This window comes from Ovis aries, chromosome 20 (genome assembly GCF_016772045.2).
Source record: "Ovis aries strain OAR_USU_Benz2616 breed Rambouillet chromosome 20, ARS-UI_Ramb_v3.0, whole genome shotgun sequence".
In the NCBI taxonomy this organism is placed as follows: domain Eukaryota; kingdom Metazoa; phylum Chordata; class Mammalia; order Artiodactyla; family Bovidae; genus Ovis; species Ovis aries.
Window position 1 is genome coordinate 3796258 of NC_056073.1, and position 18837 is coordinate 3815094.

At 42.5% G+C, this 18837-nt stretch overlaps 1 protein-coding gene across 34 annotated transcripts in view; it reads left to right on the forward strand.

The window, feature by feature from the left end:
- Positions 1–18837, forward strand: part of DST (dystonin) — a 524163-nt gene that overhangs the window by 390896 nt on the left and 114430 nt on the right. For all 34 annotated transcript variants that reach the window (XM_060403014.1, XM_060403015.1, XM_060403016.1 and 31 more), the window contains 6 exons: positions 3605–3728; positions 9851–10059; positions 11457–11774; positions 14950–15116; positions 16986–17142; positions 18458–18584. In XM_060403014.1, the coding sequence (XP_060258997.1) occupies positions 3605–3728; positions 9851–10059; positions 11457–11774; positions 14950–15116; positions 16986–17142; positions 18458–18584 (1102 nt within the window). The remainder of the gene's footprint in view (positions 1–3604; positions 3729–9850; positions 10060–11456; positions 11775–14949; positions 15117–16985; positions 17143–18457; positions 18585–18837) is intronic.

An 18837-nucleotide genomic window follows, 5' to 3' on the forward strand; every position in this document is an offset into this window, starting at 1 on the left:
GTATTTCATTTAATTAGGAAGTTAGATATTTTTAGCATTGGAAACTATATGAAACAGAAATACATTTTTAGTTAGGTCTATACTAACAAATTGATTACATCCTGTATAAAAGTAGTGTTAATATAATTAAAGGAAAAAAAAGTGAAATGAATGCTATGGCTTTTTAATGAAATAGAAACGTGGATTAATTCTAAAACCTGAAGACTTCCTTGGTTCGTACAGAGGAAGAAGACTCCTCTTAAAGCAGCCAAAGAAATAGAAAGAGAGAGGAATGTCTCCAAGGAGAACAAATTCCAATTAAGCCACAGCATCATTTTAGAAATTAATTGTGTGATTAAGAGTTTTTCCTGGCACGTGGCGATGTCTTCCTCACCGGTGATCTCAACAGGTAGTGAGGATGCGTTTTCATGAGGACTAAGGCGTCTCCCTTTCTTGCCTTTTACCAACAACGTCTTGCAATCATTTGTCTTTTAACAATAATACAGACACATGACTACTACAAAATAATCAGTCTTTTCTACGTTTTCAATACTAACTTCTACTTACATTCTGTTGTATGATGAATACAATTTGGGGCACCCAGGGGGTTCATTTGAAATCTTTTAGGCCAGTAGCACACTGTTAGTAGTGTTATTTTTCAAATCACCATTGGCTGTCCTGTAGGCAGTCTGATACCGCTGGCCTAGAATGCTGCTTTTCAAAGTCAGTGGACAAAATGAGATTTTTAATTCCACATGAAGCACAGAAAGACAAGACCCTGGGACCCAGGTAGAGGCCTGGGTTTGGAGCCAGGCATGGGGCCGTGTCCCATGGATGGCGTCGACCTTCCCGGCTTGCTCTGATCTCGGGAAGGGTGATGAGTGCACAGAGACTTTTGTGAGCTGGACAGGTGCCCGTGGCTTTGTAAACTTCACTCTTTTCTGGCCCAGGCTGGAAGCCAAGGTCATCATCTTGCGTTGTTCCCTGTCACGGATGCTGCTTTCGTGTCTTAATTTAATCGAAGTCCGTTAACAGCAGTATATGGCGCCCATTGGATGCTTCAGTTCGCAGTTTTGTAGCATTATGAACTACTACCGTGGCTAAATCAAAAGCTGGTAACATGTTGTTTAGCCACTAAGTCGGGTCCAACTCTTTGTGACCCCAGCGACTGCAGCCTGCCAGGCGGCCCTGTCCTTCACGGTCTGCTGTCTGAGGGGCTCTCAAAGTATTCTCCAGCACCACAGTTCAAAAGCATCAATTCTTAGGCACTCAGCCTTCTTTATGATCCAGTTCTCACATCCATATGTGACTACTGGAAAAGCCATAGCTTTCACTTTATGGACCTTTGACAGCAAAGTGATGTCTCTGCTTTTAATACGCTGTCTAGGTTTGTCATAGCTTTTCTTCTGAGAAGCAAGAAATGCTTGCTAGCATTAAGTAATTAAATGCTTGCTTTAATTTCATGGCTGCAGTCACCATCCAGAGTGATTTTGGAGCCCAGGAAAATAAAATCTGTCACTGTTTCCACTTTTACCCCTTCTATTTGCCATAAAGTGATAGGACCTACCTTGTTAGGGACTGAAACCTATTGACTGTCTTGAACATAATTATGAAGAGAAAAGGTGTGGATGTTTTGAAGAGAAAGATAAAGAAGAGATGCTTTTTTGTAATCTGTTTTTCAAGTTTTAGGATGGTCGGTAGGGCCTTCGTTGGTATAGGATATTTTTATAAAACCATGATCACTTTTTCATAAATTCATTCATTCAGAGACATTTATATGCTAGGTCAGCTGTTAGGTTTTGTGAAGACACAAGGTGTTAAAACCCTGTCTCTGACTTTGGGGAACTCACATTCTAAAGAATACTCTTTTTGGAGGTACCTTTAAACTTGCTTCATTTCCTATTAACCTGTGTGAAGTGATTAAGCTGTCTGTGTGGCTTAGACTTCAGTCCATTTTAGGTGAAGTTCCTGTTTTGAGAAATTTCTTACCGTTAATGGCAACTGAACCTGTGGAAGAATTTCCCAAAATGACCCTTTGGATGCGGGTTCTTTGGTCTCTTAGATCACCTGTAGGATCTCGTACTCAGATCGCAGGTCCCAAGCTGGCCCTTCTTTGTTGAACCTTTGGACATAGGTGCAGCAACTTGTGTATTATCACAGCTTCTTGGATATGGGAGTTAATTGAGATTTTTGCCATCGGCTTTAGACGTTTGCTTTTTGTTGTTGTTGTTGGAGGCTAAAATAGAGGAGGAGCTTTTAAAACCTTACACCTTATATCTTCATTTGTTTGCTTATTCATTTACTCATTTATTCCAGAAACTTCCATCAGTGCTGTGTGACCAGCGCTGGGTGGGGCAGTAGTACCAGAACTTGGATAGTATCAACTCCTAGTTCACACGGAGGTTCCAGTTTGATAGAAGAGACAGATCAATGCAGTGATACTCACAGGGCAAATCTGGGAGCTCCTCGGGGCCGTGTCCCAGGCTGGGGTGGGAAGAGACAGGGAGGCCCCCAGGCTGAATGTTCAAGGTTAAGAGCCAAGCTCAGGGTTGCCTGCCAAGGTCAGTGCGTAGAGATGCTGGGGCCTTGGGTCCAGGAAGAGTGAATCTTTGAGGGATAGCTGTGTCGTGGGCCACACCTGGGACCGGAGGTGGATAAAGATGAAACTGAAGATACAACTAAGGAATAGGTTTCCGTGGGCCATGGACAGAAAGTTCCAGTATCCCCCTTATTCTGAAGCATGAGGAACCCATGAACGATTTTCAGAGCTGAGTCATGAAGCCGGGTGTGTGTCTTCCATCAAATGCACTGGGGACTGTATCGGGGGAGAGACTGGAGGGAGAGCATGTGGTTAGGAGGCTTTTTCCAGTGAAGTGAGAGATCCTCCTCCTGTGGTTTCAAAAATACAGAGCAGGAGCCCGAGTTTAAACAAAGGTGAAGCAGCTGAAATCGTCAGGGCTTGCTGCCTGGTTTGCAGATGGGAAGGAGCGGGGAGACACCACCTGGGGACCGTGCAGCCCGGGAGGAGGCCCGGAGCCACCCCTTCCCCAGACCCGGCCCAGCCCACCCCACGGGAGTCCTCCCCACCCAGCTTTCCTTATTCATCTTTGGCACTCACCACTTCCTGCCTTAGACCAGAGGATCCAGTGGCTGAGCTTTGTATCTGTGTGATCTTTGTATCTTTCATAATACAGCAAGCTTTTTTGAAATTGGTTCGATGTTAAATAACTTCTGTTTCATTGATGGAAATGAATATGACTCAGCATTGAGTCAGGATGTGCTGAGAACCCTTAACTATCTCCTTACCTGGAGTCTGAAATGGCCCCAGAGGTTTTTTGTCGCTTGTTTCTCATTTGTCTTTGTTTTCTGGAGGTTTTGGGGAACTCGGCCTGAGGGTGGAGTGTCTGAGGATCAGGACTGAGGCTGTTTATCGTGAGCAGATGCTGAGGGCTGCTGGTTCCGAGTGCCGCTTTATACCTGGCCTGATTCTCAGAGTTCTGGTGTCAGTTTCTGCTGATGGCATATCTCTGGCCGATTTCACTTTGTCTTATCGTGCACCTTTTTTTCATGCTGCAAATCGGTTATTCAGTCCTACTGAGTGTAATTGAGGCATTTGATTCTCCAGGCTCTGCAGGGACAGATATCAAGTCAGCAGGTGGCTGTAGAGAAACTGAAGAAAACAGCTGAGGTGTTGTTAGACTCCAGGGCATCTCTCCTTCCCGCCAAGAATGACATCCAGAAAACGCTGGGTAAGTAAGTGTGCGATGTCCTTGCATCTGGTCTCGTGGGCGTGTTCTAAATGAAGGTCTCCTAATAGACTCGGAGGCATCGCTTCCTAGTACATTCCCGTTACTCTCACTCTGGAACAGCTCCTCCCAGTCTGAGCGAAGACCTGCCCTCCGTGGCAGGTGTGTTAGCGTCTTGGGAGTGGGGACTGGTTGTGTGGTTTGCAAAGAACATACTTAAGTTTTAATTTAGACAGTATAGCAAAACTTTTAAAAAACTTTTATAGTTGATTAACAGTACTTTGTTAGTTTACAAGGGGTACAGCAAAATGATTGAGTTATATATGTATCTGTACTCTTTTTCAAATTCTTTTCTCATAGGTTAGTTATTACAGAATACTGAGTAGAGGTCCTAGGGCTGTACAGCAGGTCCATGTGACTGTGTACTTTCTCTACGGCAGTGTGTACTTCTTGATCCCAAACTCCTAGTTTATTCCAGCCCCTAGCATTTCCCATTTAGTGATGTTTGTGTTGTATGTCTGAGTCTGTTTCTGTTTTGTGAATAAGTTCATTTGTGTCAGTATTTTCAGGTTCCACATATAAATGATATCATGTATCTGTCACTCTCCGTCTGACTTGGCTCACTGTGATAATCGCTAGGTCCATCCGGGCTGGTGCAAATGGCATTCCCCTGTTCTTTTTATGGCTGAGTAATCTTCCATCATATGTGTGTATTGATGCTATATCTTCTTTAGCCGATCCTCTGCTGATGGACGTTTAGGTTGTCCCCATGTCTCGGCTAACATATGTAGTCCTGCTCTGCACGTTGGGGTGCATGTATCTTTTCAAATTATGGTTTTCTCTGGATATATACTCAGGAATGGGATCGTTGGATCGTACGGTAACTCTATTTTTAGTTTTTTTGAGGAACTATTCTCCCCAGTGACTGCACCAAATTATATTTCCACCAACAATGTATGAGGGTTTCCTTTTCTCCACACCCTTGCCAGTATTTTATTGTTTGTGGACTTTTTGGTGATAACCATTCTGACCAGTGTGAGGTGATAACTTCATTGTAGTTTTGATTTATATTTCTGTGATAATTAGTGACGTTGAGCATCTTTTCATGTGATTTTTGGCCATCTATATGTCTTCTTTAGGGGAATGCCTATTTAGATCTGCCCATTTTTTTATTGAGTTGCTGTTTTTCTGATATTGAGCTGCATAAACTGTGTATTTTGGAGATGAATCCCTTGTCAGTTGCTTCATTTGCAAATATTTCATCCAATTCTGTGGGTTGTCTTTTTACTTTGTTGATGGTTTCCTTTGCTGTGCAAAAGCTTTTAAGTTTAATTAGTTCCCATTTGTTTATTTTTGTTTTGTTTCTGTTACTGTAGGAGGTGGATCCAAAAAGACACTGCTGTGATTTATTTCACAGGCTCTGCCTGTGTTTTCTTCTTAGAGTTCTATTGTATCCAGCCTCACATTTAGGTTTTTTTAAAAAAATTCTATTTTATATTTTAGTTGATTGAAAAAGAAATAATGTGCAGTAATCAGAGAAAGTAGACCCCAGCAAGATTCTTTTGGTTGTTGGGATTGGGCTGAGCTAGATTTTCAACCTATGGCCAGGAGGAGAAGCTTGAGAAGTCTTGTCAGAGTGGGGGCTCAGTGATAGGAGGTTGAAATGTTCCCGCTTCTCCTCTCCTGGGGTCTTTCGTGGTCCTGGAAACTCTGTTCAGTTGCAGTGATCCTTGTGCATCCTCTCACAGTAGATGGTGACTTTCTTGAGGACAGAGCTGTTATGCTACCCTTGGTATCTGCTCGCAGTGTTTAGTTTAACTGCACCGTAGATTATCGGTTAACGGCACTTATTGTCACTGTATTTTTTGTTTTGACTTTGCTGCTTTTCCTGTATTTAATGTGTTGTTTGACATTGCTGGGTATTTCTTGGTGTGAACATTTCTTGGTGTTCAAGGTGGATTTAGAAAAGGTAGAGGAACCAGAGATCAAATTGCCAACATCCTTTGGATCATAGAAAAAAACAAGAGAATTTCAGAAAAACATTTTTGCTTTATTGACTACACCAAAGCCTTTGACTGTGTGGATCACAACAAACTGTGGAAAATTCTTTAAGAGATGGGAATACCAGACACCTGACCTTCCTCCTGGGAAATCTGTATGCAGGTCAAGAAGCAACAGTTAGAACTGGACCTGGAACAACAGACTGGTTCTAAATAGGGAAGGGAGTATGTCAAGGCTGTATATTGTCACCCTGCTTATTTAACTTGTATGCAGTGTGCATCATGTGAAATGCCAGCCTGGATGAAGCACAAGCTGGAATCAAGATTGCAGGGAGAAATATTAATAACCTCAGATTTGCAGATGACACCACCCTTATGGAAGAAAGTGAAGAACTAAAGAGCTTCTTGATGAAAGTGAAAGAGGAGAGTGAAAAAGTTGGCTTAAAACTCAACATTCAGAAAACTAAGATCATGGCATCTGGTCCTGTCACTTCATGGCAAATAGATGGGGAAACAATGGAAACAGTGACAGACTTTGTTTTTGGGGGGCTCCAAAATCACTCCAGATGGTGACTGCAGCCGTAAAATTAAAAGATGCTTGCTCCTTGGAAGAAAAGCTATGACTAACCTGGACAGCATATTAAAAAGCAGAGACATTACTTTGCCAACAAAGGTCCGTCTAGTCAAAGCTATAGTTTTCCAGTGGTCATGTGTGGATGTGAGAGTTGGACCATAAGGAAAGCTGAGCGCCGAAGAATTGATGCTTTTGAACTGTGGTGTTGGAGAAGACTCTTGAGAGTCCCTTGGGCTGCAAAGAGATCAAACCAGTCCATTCTAAAGGAAATCAGTCCTGGATATTCATTGGAAAGACTGATGCTGAAGCCAAAGCTCCAATACTTTGGTCATGTGATGCAAAGAACTGACACATTGGAAAAGACCCTGATGCTGGGAAAGATTGAAGGCAGGAGGAGAAGAGGATGACAGAGGATGAGATGTTTGGATGGCATCACTGACTCAATGGCTGTGAGTTTGAGCAAGCTCTGGAAGTTGGTGATGGACAGGGAAGCCTGGCATGTTGCAGTCCACGAAGCTGCAAAGAGTCGGACACGACTGAGCAACTGAACTGAATTGGTGTGAAAGAAAAATCCTAACACAGCAAGTGATTAACAGACCTTTCACTGCAACAGAGCTGGCATTAAAATATGAAGTGAAATTTTAGGTAAAGAGAAGGATGAAGCTTTGCTCTGCTAAAATCACTCTGTCTACTTAATATTCTCTATACGGGAATGGAATCTAGAAAACAGTGGGAGTGTGTATGTTAGTCACCCACTAGGGAGGCCCAATATATACATATATATATATATACACACACACACACACGTATAGGTATGGATAACTGGTAAACTTTGCTGTACTGCAGAATGTAATACAACATTGTAAATCAACTGTACTCCAATAAAAATGAATTTAAAAAATAAAACTACTCTGTAGAAGAGACACCTTTTTCGTTTTTACAGACATTCAGAACCTTTTAAAAAAATTTTTTTCAGATGACTTATTTCCAGCTGTATACAATATGCTTCTTCTAACTCACAAGAAGAAATGCTTCATCTTATTTATGATTTTGTATTTAAAGAAGCAAGAACCCTGGAGACAAAATATCAGTAATAATGACCATAACGTCTGCATCGTTTCAAGAAAATGTGAAAGAAATATATGAAATTTTATACTTTTTCTGTTACAGTATTTCTCTCATGGATTTAAACAATGCTGTAGTGCCGTTTCTTTTTTTTATCAGCTTTTTGAATCGCAGTCTAGTTGAATTGCGGTATATTCATTTCTGCTGCACAGCAGTGGTTCAGCTGTACCTGTATATGCATTCTTTGATAATGTTCTTTTCCTTTGTGGTTTATCACAGGATATTGAGCACAGTTCCCTGTGCCATGCAGCAGGACCTTGCTGTTTATCCATCCTGTGTACAAAAGCTCACGTCTGCTAACCGCCCCCGACCCCATCCTCCCCGACCCCCACTCACTCGGTCGCCACCAGTTTGTTCTCGAGAGACAGTCACAGTCTCCTGATCACACGTTTTGTCATGTACTTTTCAGCATGTGCATATAGATACTCAGAGATGCATGTGTATTCATAAATTTCAGATGTTACTGTCTTAACATATAATGTGCATTATGGCTATAAGACACAAAAAATGTAATATGTTAAAGTATAAGATCAAAATATGAGTGGAAGTTACAACATGGTGCTCCTCTGTCCCAGGCACTGGTTACTTTGGTGCTGAAAGGACTTGGGTACAGGGACTTGGGAGAGAAAAAAGACTATTATGTGTAATTCTGTGACTTGAAGAAGTACTTTGACATTTTCCCCATTGTTAAGCGTACATAATTCACTTGCATTTGTTTAAAAATATGTGTTACGTTATTTAACATATGTTACATTGTTTTAAGAGTAAAACTTCTCTCTGGCATAGTTTTCTAGGAATAAGTGAAAGTATATTTAAGATATAAGGAGTTTCTCTAAGATCTAGTTGACTTCTAAGGGAACCAACCACTTTAAAAAGTAACATTCTAAAAGTAAATTTTGTTTGTACGTTTTTCTAGCATAATTTTTAGTTACTAAAATTAAGACTTTGGTGATAATATTTTATTACTAAGTCCCAAAGTAAACTACGCATTGATTAAAAACAAATTTAATTGACATATAGTTGATTTACAATGTTGTGTGTGCTAAGTTTATTAAAATAGTGACCTTACTTGGGAAATCACTTACCACGGCTAAACAGACAGGATGGTGCCCTGGGCAAGCTGCCCATGTGAGAAACGGCTCACCTGCCAGTTGTGGCCTGCAGTTCGGGTGACCTGCTCTGTGACTTTCACAGAATCATGAGCTTGAACCTGCTCCTGTCTGCCCTGGGCGCCTTGGTGCATATCAAAGACTGTGCCCTCCCCATCCCCTTCCCAGGGCCTTCTTAGTGTTTTCATAAAAGGAGCATGACTGACTCTCTCATTCATCCCGGCTTGACCTCTCAGTCAGGTGAAAACTTGTCAAACTGTTTTCTCATGATGTAATATTAGAGCAAACAAAAATTATACGGAATATATCCTGTGGGCCAAACATAAGAATATAAGGTCATAGTGTATCAGATGATGGCATTCAGAAATCATTACAATTTTTTGCAGATTCTTGGACAGTAAGTCATAATTGATGATTGTTTTCCAGAGACACAGGTTGTGGGGAGGAAAGGAGAGAGGAATATAGTAAAAACCATTGTTCTTTGAATCTCTCATTGGTCTGCAATATAGAATATAGGATGTTAAAATGTAGAGCTTTATTTACAAATGAAAACTAGCCAGAAGGTTTTTTTTTTAAGCATCTCAAGTCTTCAGAATGGAAACTAATCTCATCTGATAGCTCAGCCTGTTAACTCTGTTTTTTTTCTTCCCTTTTGGTCTGCTGTTAAATTTATCAAAGAAATTCAGTGTTAACCTTAGAAGCATAATCTCAGCCTCTTTCATTTAATGTGGATTTTCGTTGTTTTCTGTTTTCTGTTAACATCTGCCTTTGCCACCTTCTATGCATTTGAATACTTTGCTGAGGACGCCAAGGGTGACAGAGCCTAAATGTGTATGTGTGTGTGAGAGAGACAGCAAGAGAGACAGAGATTGAAATGATTTTTTTGAGTAAAGGTGAATTCTGAATAAATCCATGGAAGTGTGTGTTTTCCCTTGGAATTGGCTCTGTGCAGCCGTCGCCTTCCCCACGTAGTTATGAGGTGTGGCTACTGTGAAATGTCACGTTGAGAAACCACCATGTACTCCAACGATTGGCTGTCTGGAACTTGTTCATTCCTCTGGGACAGTTCAAATGTTTCCACATCCCCTCATATACACTAGTCAAACATCCCCAGCTTTTTATTTCCCACTGGGATCTTTGCTTTCTGTTTCCAGGTTTGGTTGGTGCTCTGCTGGTGCAAATATGAATTTGCTACTTAAATCTTTTCTTCTTCTTCCAGTTCTAGTGTGGGATTTTGTGATTCTCCTTAGCATATTCTGGAAAGGAATGGGGCAGAGAGCTCTTAGTGGTTGACGTTCCCTGATTCTTTTGGACCAGATGACATTGTCGGGAGGTACGATGACCTGTCCGCGTCTGTCAGTGAGCGGAACGAGAAGCTGCAGATGACGCTGACCCGCTCGCTGAGCGTGCAGGACGGCCTGGACGAGATGCTGCTCTGGATGGCGGGGGTGGAGCACTGCCTGCAGGAGCCGTGCCAGCTGCCCTTGAGTTCCACCGCGCTGCAGGATGTCATCAGTAAAAGCATCGTAAGTGACTTCAAACAAGTAGACCGCTATCCAGTGGGGAAAAACAGTATCTCAGGTTATTTAAAAAGTGTGGATGCTTTCATGCTCTGCCGGTCTCAAAGCCTCACTCATCCTCACTACACGTTTTCATCCCTAAAATTAATATATCCGGGATTTCCCATGTGCAGACATAGAATCTATATATAAAGTGTTAGTGTACCATTATTTGCTCTTTTATGTATATATCCTCCTCAACATACAGTCTTGAGTTGTAAGCCTCATTCTAGATGGCAGAAAGCACAACCCTCTAATTTTCTTTAGGGAAAAACACACTTATTTTTCCTGGGAACTTGAACCTGTATACTGTTGGGTTCTCTGGCTAAAATAGCACTTGATATTGGGTATATTCAAAATAATTGTAGGAAAGTTACTAAGAGGGTAGATCTTAAAAGTTTTTATCACAACAAAAAAAATTGTAACTAGGTGTGGTGATGGACGTTTCCTAGACTTATTGTGGTGATCATTTAGCGATATTTCCCACTATTGAATCTTCGTGTTATTTGCGCATGTGTCTGGCTCTTTGAGACCCATTGGATTGGAGCCCACCAGGCTCCTCTGTCCATGGGAGTTTTCAGACAAGAGTACTGGGTTGCCATTTCCTTCTCCAGGGGATCTTCCTGACCCAGGGATTGAACCCACATCTCCCGTGACCCCTGCACTGCAGGTGGATTCTTTAGCTGCTGGGGCGTGGGGGGAGCCCCATTATGTTGTCCAGCTGAAACTGACTTACTGTTTAACATTATTGTAACATAATGTTATATAACATATATATATATGTCAGTTATATCTCAGTTAAAAATTATATTGAAAAAAGTGTAATGATGCTCCAAAGATGGGTCGATTTAAGATGAATTTAAGGCATAAAGAGATGTTTCCTGAGTATAACAGCGTGGAAAGTAGTGCCTGCACAGTCACGTGTGCGAAGGAGCCCAGGGGCTGCTTGTACCTTTCCTGAGCGTCGCTCGTGGCAGAGGGCGTCTCACACGCCAGGCCCTGTTTGTTCGCCCGGCTTCAGCCTGCTGCCCAGGAGTTAATCAGATCAGTCTTGTCTGGCCTTCGGAAACCCAGCAGCGTGGCTAATCCCTGGGCTGCCGGAGATCCCGGGGTCGCAGAGTGGCAGCCACCTGCCGCGTCTCCAGGGCAGCCGGCCAGCTGCCTGCAGCCTCCGTGGTTGGCCGGGGCGGGCCTGGGGGTGGGGTGGGCTGGGGCTGGGGGTCCCCCTCAGTTGGTCTGTCACTCCCGTTAGCTTCCTTAGTCACAGGTGGCTCAAGCTTCTGTTGTTACGAATAGTAATCTTCACAAGTCTGTGACATTGTAAACATCAATCTGTGATGCACGTGGTCTCTGGTTCATTTCAGATGCTGGAGCAGGACATTGCAGGGCGGCAGAGCAGCATAAACGCCATGAATGAGAAAGTGAAGAGGTTCACGGAAACCACCGACCCATCCACCGCGTCCTCGCTACAGGCCCGCATGAAGGACTTAGCCTTCCGGTTTTCAGAAGCAAGTCACAAACACAAAGAAAAACTTGCCCAAATGGAGAAGCTCAAAACCAAAGTGGAGTGGTTTGAAAACCTCTCCGAAAAGCTCCAGACGTTCTTAGAAGCCAAAACCCAGGCTCTCACTGAGGCAGATGTACCTGGGAAAGATGTTACTGAGCTGTCTCAGTTTATGCAGGTATGTCTTCTGTGGAACTCACAAGGCTGATCAAGTATATCAGCAGCCAAGACAAACTCATACATTTATGGGCAGAATTAATGATAAACAGGCATCATTTAAATTGCTGATGGATTGGAAAAGATCCGTGCTTTTCTACTTTAAAAACTTTAGAGCCCATCTCCTCCTTGAGGCCTCTGCTCATTGCCCAGAAGTGAACCCCATCTCTCATTTTCTGTATATCATAGATACTGCTACTGCTGCTAAGTCGCTTCAGTCATGTCCGACTCTGTGCGACCCCAGAGACAGCAGCCCACCCGGCTCCCCCGTCCATGGGATTCTCCAGGCAAGAACACTGGAGTGGGTTGCCATTTCCTTCCTATTCCAGAACTCAGATTAGAACGTAGAGTGCATTTTTAAATTAAAGTTTACCATGTTCTCTTTCAGACAGCCTACCTGCATGTTGGTTTACACTTGGATCGTAGGCAGGATCGTTCTGTGATATTCTGAGTAGGGTCGTTTGCGTCCATACCTACAACTTGGCGGAGTGCCCTTTGAAGATCTGGCAACATCCTATATATTTTTTTATTTTTTGTACTGAAGTCTAGTTGACTTACAGTGTTGTGTTAATTTCTGCTGTACAGCAAACTAAGTCAGTTTGTGTGTGTGTGTGTATGTATTGTTGTTGTTCAGTCACCCAGTCAGATCTGACTCTTTGCAGCCCCATGACTACAGCACGCCAGGCCTCCCTGTCCCTCACCATCTCCCAAAGTATGCCCAAGTTCATGTCCATTGCGTGAGTGATGCCATCCAGCCATCTCGTCCTCTGATGCCCTCTTCCCCTTCTGCCCTCAATCTGTCCCAGCATCAGGGACTTTTCCAGTGAGTCAGCTGTTCGCATCAGATGACCAAAATACGGGAGCTTCAACTTGAGCATCAATCCTTCCAACGAGTGTTCAAGGTTGATCTCCCTTAAGATTGACTGATTTGATCTTGCAGCCGAAGAGACACTCAGTTGTCTTCTCTAGCACCGTAGTTCGAAGGCATCAATTCTTTGGAGCTCTGACTTCTTTATGATTCAGCTCTCACAACTGTACATGACCGCTGGGAAGACCAAAGCCTTGACTATACAGCCCTTTTTGGCAGAGTAATGTCTCTGCTTTCCAGTACACTCTCTAGGTTTGTCATAGCTTTCCTGCCAGAAAGCAAGCATTTTCTGACTTCATGGCTGCAGTCACTATCTGCATTGATTTTAGAGCCCAAGAAGAGAAAATCTGTTACTCCTTCCACGTTTTTCCCCTCTATTTGCCATGAAGTGATGGGGCTGGATGCCATGATCTTAGTTTTTTGAATGTTGAGTTTTAAGCCAACTTTTTTGCCCTCCTCCTTCACCCTCATCAAGAGGTTCTTTAGTTCCTTTTCACTTTCCTCCATTAGAGTAGTATCATCTGTGTATCTGAGGTTGTTGATGTTTCTCCTGCCTGTCTTGATTCCAGCTTGTAACACATCCAGCCCAGCGTTTCTCCTGATGTGCTCAGCATATAAATTAAACGAACACGGTGACTATAGACAGCCCAGTTGCACTCCTTTCTTAATCTTGAACCAGCCAGCTATTTCATACAGGGTTCTAAGTGTTGCTTCTTGACCTGCGTACAGATTTCTCAGGAGACAGGTCAGGTGGTCTGGTATTCCCATCTCTTTGAGAGCTTTCTATAGTTTATTATGATCCATACAGTCAAATTCTTTGGCCTAATCAGTGAAACAGAGGTAGATGTTTTTCTGGAATTCCCTTGCTTTCTCTGTGATCCAACAAATGTTGGCAATTTGATCTCTGGCCCCTCTTCCTTTTCTAAACCCAGCGTGGACATCTAGAAGTTCTTGGTTCACACAGTGCCGAAACTTAGCATGCAAGGTTTTAAGCATGATCTTACTAGCATGCGAGATGAGTGCAGTTGTCTGATGGTTAGCACATGCTTTAGTATTCTTCTTGGGAACTGGGATGAGGATTGGCCTTTTCCAGTCCTGTGGTCACTGCCGGGTCTTCCAGATTTGCTGACATATTGAATGCAACACCTTGATGGCATCATCCTTCCGGGTTTTGAACAGTTTTACTGGAATTCTGTTGCACCCACTAGCTCTGATAATAGCAGTGCTTCCTAAGGCCCACGTGGCTTCACTCTTCAGAATGTCTGGCTCTGGGTGGCTGGCCACACCATCGTGGTCATCCAGTTCATTTGGGTCCTTTTTACACAGTTTTCCTGTGTATTCTTTCCATCTCTTCTTGATCTCTTCAGTGTCTGTTAGGCCTCTACTCTTTATGTCCTTTATTGTGCACATCTTTGGACAAAATGATCCCTTGGTATCTCCCGTTCTCCTGAAGAGATCTCTAGTGTTTCCCCTTCTGTGGTTTTCTTCTAGTTTTATACACGGATCATTGAAGAAGGCCTTCTTGTCTCTCCGTGCTGTTCTTTGGAAATCTGCGTTTAGTTGGATATACTTTTGCCTTTCTCCCTTGCTTTTCACTTCTCTTCTCCCTTTTGCTGTTTGTGAGGCCTCCTCTGATAACCACGTCACCTTCGTGCTTTTCTTTTTCTTTGGGATGGTTTTGTTTGCTGCCTCCTGTACAATGTCACGGACCTCCGACCATAGTTCTTAAGGCACAGTGGTTACAAGTTCTGATCCCTCGACTCTGTTCATTACCTCTGCTGCATATTCATGGGGGTTTGATTTAAGTCATACCTGGCTGGCCTAGTGGTTTTCCCCCTTTCTTTAGTTTAAGCCTGAATTTTGCTGTGAGAAGCTGTGGATACGAGCCACAGCCAGCTCCGGGTCTTATTTTGCTGACTGTTTACTGCTTCTCCGTCTTTGGCTATTAAGAATTTAACCGATTTGATTTCAGTATTGGCCGTTTGGGGACGTCCATGTGTAGCGTCATCTCTCATGTTGTTGTGAAAGGGTGTTTGTGTATATATACAAACATGTATGTTCTTTTCCAGGTTCTTTGCCTTCGTGGTTTGTCATCAGATACTGAGTACAGTTCTCTGTGCTGCACAGTAGGACGCTGTTTGTCCTCCTGCATCCAAGAGTCTACCTCTGATCTCAGACCCCCACCCCACCCCTCCCTAACCCCTCCCCTTTGACAGCCGCTGGTCTGTTCTCTGTGTCTGCAGCAACATCTCATGTTGATGTTTTGTAGGAATCAACATCTGAATTGCTAGAACGGAAGAAAGATCTGGAAGTTTTGCAGAATCTCTTGAAGGAGATCTCCAGCCATGGCTTGCCAGGGGATAAGGCTCTGGTTTTTGAAAAAACAAATAATTTGTCAAAGAAATTCAAGGAAATGGAGGACACTGTCAAAGAAAAGTAAGCACCACTTAAGAAACTGAATTTTATTCCACTTGATCCTAGTTGAAATGCATGCTGTTTATTTGCTCACACAGATGCCTGGAACAGTTTTGGAAACTTGAGAATAAGCATAGGGCTACTTTATAAGTACTTCTGTGTTGCTAATTCTTTTGCTGTTAAAATGAAGTGTATTTTTGTTAAATTATTTAGGAGGGAAAGTGAATTTTTCTTACATGAAAGTAGAAAGCATTATGTGAGGAACACGGTGGTGGTAGTGTTTCACTGAAAGTAGTCTAAACTTACTTTAGTCTAAAACTAAAAGCTTCAGCAAAAACCTTGAAATAACCTTGAAAGATAGCCAGTGGCCATGGCTTTCTAGATTCAGTTCAGAAACTATGCATCAATCCAATATAGTTCTGGATGCCTTTTTTTAAAAAAGTAGTTTGGTTTTTAAGGAGTTGTGGATCAGACATGATTCCATGAACAAACAAGGTAAGATACAAAAGTGAACCTAAATTAAGGTAAAAAGCTGCACAGGGTTGAGCCTTGTGACTGAGCTTTTACTGAGTGCTAGTTTAAAATATATATCTGGTTTTGCCAGAGTTCATACAGAAGCCCCCCTGCCCAAAGATAGAAAGTAACCATTTCTCTTTCAACTCTTTATTTCTTTAGAATTCTCTACCTGAAACCTTTGCATACTGTGGGAACTACTCACAGAGCTATAATTTCCATCCCATTTAGTTCACATTGCACAGAAGAAATAATCTTGGTTTCCCTGGGTAAATCTAGGTGGTTTTTTCTGTCAAATGGACCCAATGGTAAAACCGCAAGGTCCTCAGTGATTAGTTTAGCAGCCGCGGACTCTGCCGATAATCCACACCCCTGCACGTGAGCACACACGATCCACAAAGTATCCAGGGGCCAAATCCAGTTGCCAGACCCCTCCTCAGAGCTCTGCATGTGCCAGGCGGGTACCCTCCATCTCTGCTGCTGCGTGTCCGGGGAGGCCTGTGTACAGCTCACCGTGGAACTTTCTGGGTACCTGTAGGGGAGGCATCCATTAAAATTCAGCATCACTAGGTTTCACCTTGTGTTTTAGAAACTCAGTCCTGTCCTCTCTAAAGACCCAATTTGTTGTTCAGTTGCCAAGTCATGTCCAGTTCTTCCCGACCCCATGGACTGCAGCATGCCAGGCTTCCCTGTTCCTCGCCGTCTCCTGGCATTTGTCTAAGTTCATGTCCATTGAAGACCAGTTTACCCGCCCACTAAATTGACAGCAGAGGATGAGATGGCTGGATGGCATCACCCACTCGATGGACATGAGTTTGAGCAAGCTCTGGGAGTTGGTGATGGACAGGGAGGCCTGGCGTGCTGCAGGCCATGGGGTCACAGAGTCGGACACGACTGAGTTAATGAACTGGACTGGACTGGACTGGACTGTAATGCGGCATAAACACCACTGGGTGGCGCTGTGCTTCCCGCACGTCGGTGACTGGTGTTTCCCTTCTGGGTCTCAGCCTGCTGGCGTTTAGCACCATATAAAGCAGACAGATCAAAGCACACTGACTCTAAATCATGTTAAAGATGTTTATATGGCCTTTAGAGTTTGTGTAGCACTGTAGAGAGCTGTTCCATATGGGTTACAGACATCATAACCGTTCTGTCTTGCTCTACGGACGCCACTGAGAACAGACAAGGGCTTCACTGATCTCACTTGCCACCTAGGAAATCTTTCCTCCTATATCTGAGGGTTGGCATGTGCATGGGCGAAGACTGTTGTTCTTAATGTTAAATCTGATATAGGAGTAATAATTTGTTTAATAGTTATGAGTCCTTTGGGGTATCTCCCTTTGTGGCTGAAATTTGTCAACGATGTTTGTGATCTAGAAAAGAAGCAGTATCTTCTTGTCAAGAACAGATGAGTACCTTTCAAGTCCTGGTTAAATCATTAAAGTCGTGGATAAAAGAAACCACAGAAAGAGTTCCCGTTGTGCAGCCTTCTTTTGGTGCAGAAGATTTGCAGAAATCTTTGGAAGAAACCAAGGTGAATCACTGTCCGTATTTGATACCAGGTTCTCGTTTGCTGGTGTCAGGAATGGCAGGTTTCCTTGTCGTAGGAATAGGCATAGGGACAGAGGCTTCCTATTCATGTTAGATCTTCACGAATATACGGTGTATCTTGGTGAAATTTGTAAACCATGACATGGGTTTCACCGAACCTTTTAAAGGACACAGACTTGCAGCCAATTTGCTTTTTTAGAGAGGCGCATCAGTGAGTTGCTAAGTGGCCCAAGTTGCTTTCACCCCATGTCTCTACTTAATTTCAGTTATTTTTCATACTGTTTCTCCTCATGTTAATAAGAGATGCTTTTCTTCAGTTCTGCACTTTGCCCTAGTTTGGACATAATCACTCCAACCAGTATCTGACGATAGAAGTTATTGTCATCTGACTCAGGTCTAAAACTTAGGACCAGGATGGCAAGATTTCTACTCTAAATTTGTGGAGTTGTGTATTTTTTAAAAGTCACTGAAGTTTTTACATTATTGTTGTTTGCTTTTGAGTGATATTTATCTAGTGCCTTTCTGTGATTTCACTATTTTTATTCTTTTTGTGATAGCTTTAGGTATGTATAATTTGAGTAGATATCCATGAGTATTTTGATTATTCGTCATTTATGTGCTTTATATAAAAATACAGGTGTTTCTACTTTGAATCTTATTTAACATATGCATGTTTATTGTTTTTCTTTTGTCCTTTTATTTATTCCAACTGTTTATTGTATATTTGAAGCTCACCATGTAGTCTAATTTTTCTTTTTAAAATTTTGTTGGGTTGCTTGGATCTCCTTTGTTATGTACTATTTAAAGTTAAAAAGTGTATGTTCTATTTATTGATTCCAATGCTGGAAGAAAATAATAAGATGAGTTTTAGATATTTTAAAAAGTCATTGAAATTTTGATAATTAAAATTCACTATTAAGTGGAATTCTGAATTTACATTTTTAAGAACAGTTTCTAGTGCATTTCTTCTTGTAGCTTGACCGTCGCCTAGTACCGTTTGCACACTTACAGTTGACAGTTACTTTGGAACTCAGGGCAGCTGGGGCTGGCCCAGCTTCCACTGTGGCTGGGAGCAGAATTCAGGATGGACCCGACCCTGCTCCTCACTACCAGCAGTGTTAACAGTCACCTGGGCTGTTGAAACGAATAGAGATGCTGTTCTTCTCTTCCACCCACTCTCCCATAAGTCAGAAGCCACAATCGTCACTGTTTTAAGATATGTTTAAGACCCTGAATTATAATGTGTAACTTGGAAAAGATTACTAAGACTGAAAAATAATGTATTTTTATATCTCAAGAAATTACAAGAGAAGTGGAGCTTAAAAACACCGGAGATTCAGAAAGTCAGCAACAGCGGGAACTCACTATGTAACTTGATCAGTGCCGTAACCACCCCCGCGAAGGCCATAGCAGCAGTTAAGTCAGGTATGTGTGTTGTTTGCATTTGTGGGAAAAGAATTGGGTCCGCCCATGTTTATTTCCTGTGTTTATGTTATTTCTTTTACTTAATGCATGAAATAACCTCAGAAATACAAAGGGAAAGTGACAAGAAATAGGACATGTCTAAACACACTGAATGCTGCCACAGAAAAGTGTCTGTTCTGTTCAGATTTCAGATCTCTTGGGTTTCACTACGATCTAAAATGTAGCCAAATTCGTCTGTAAGAGTAAGGAGCAT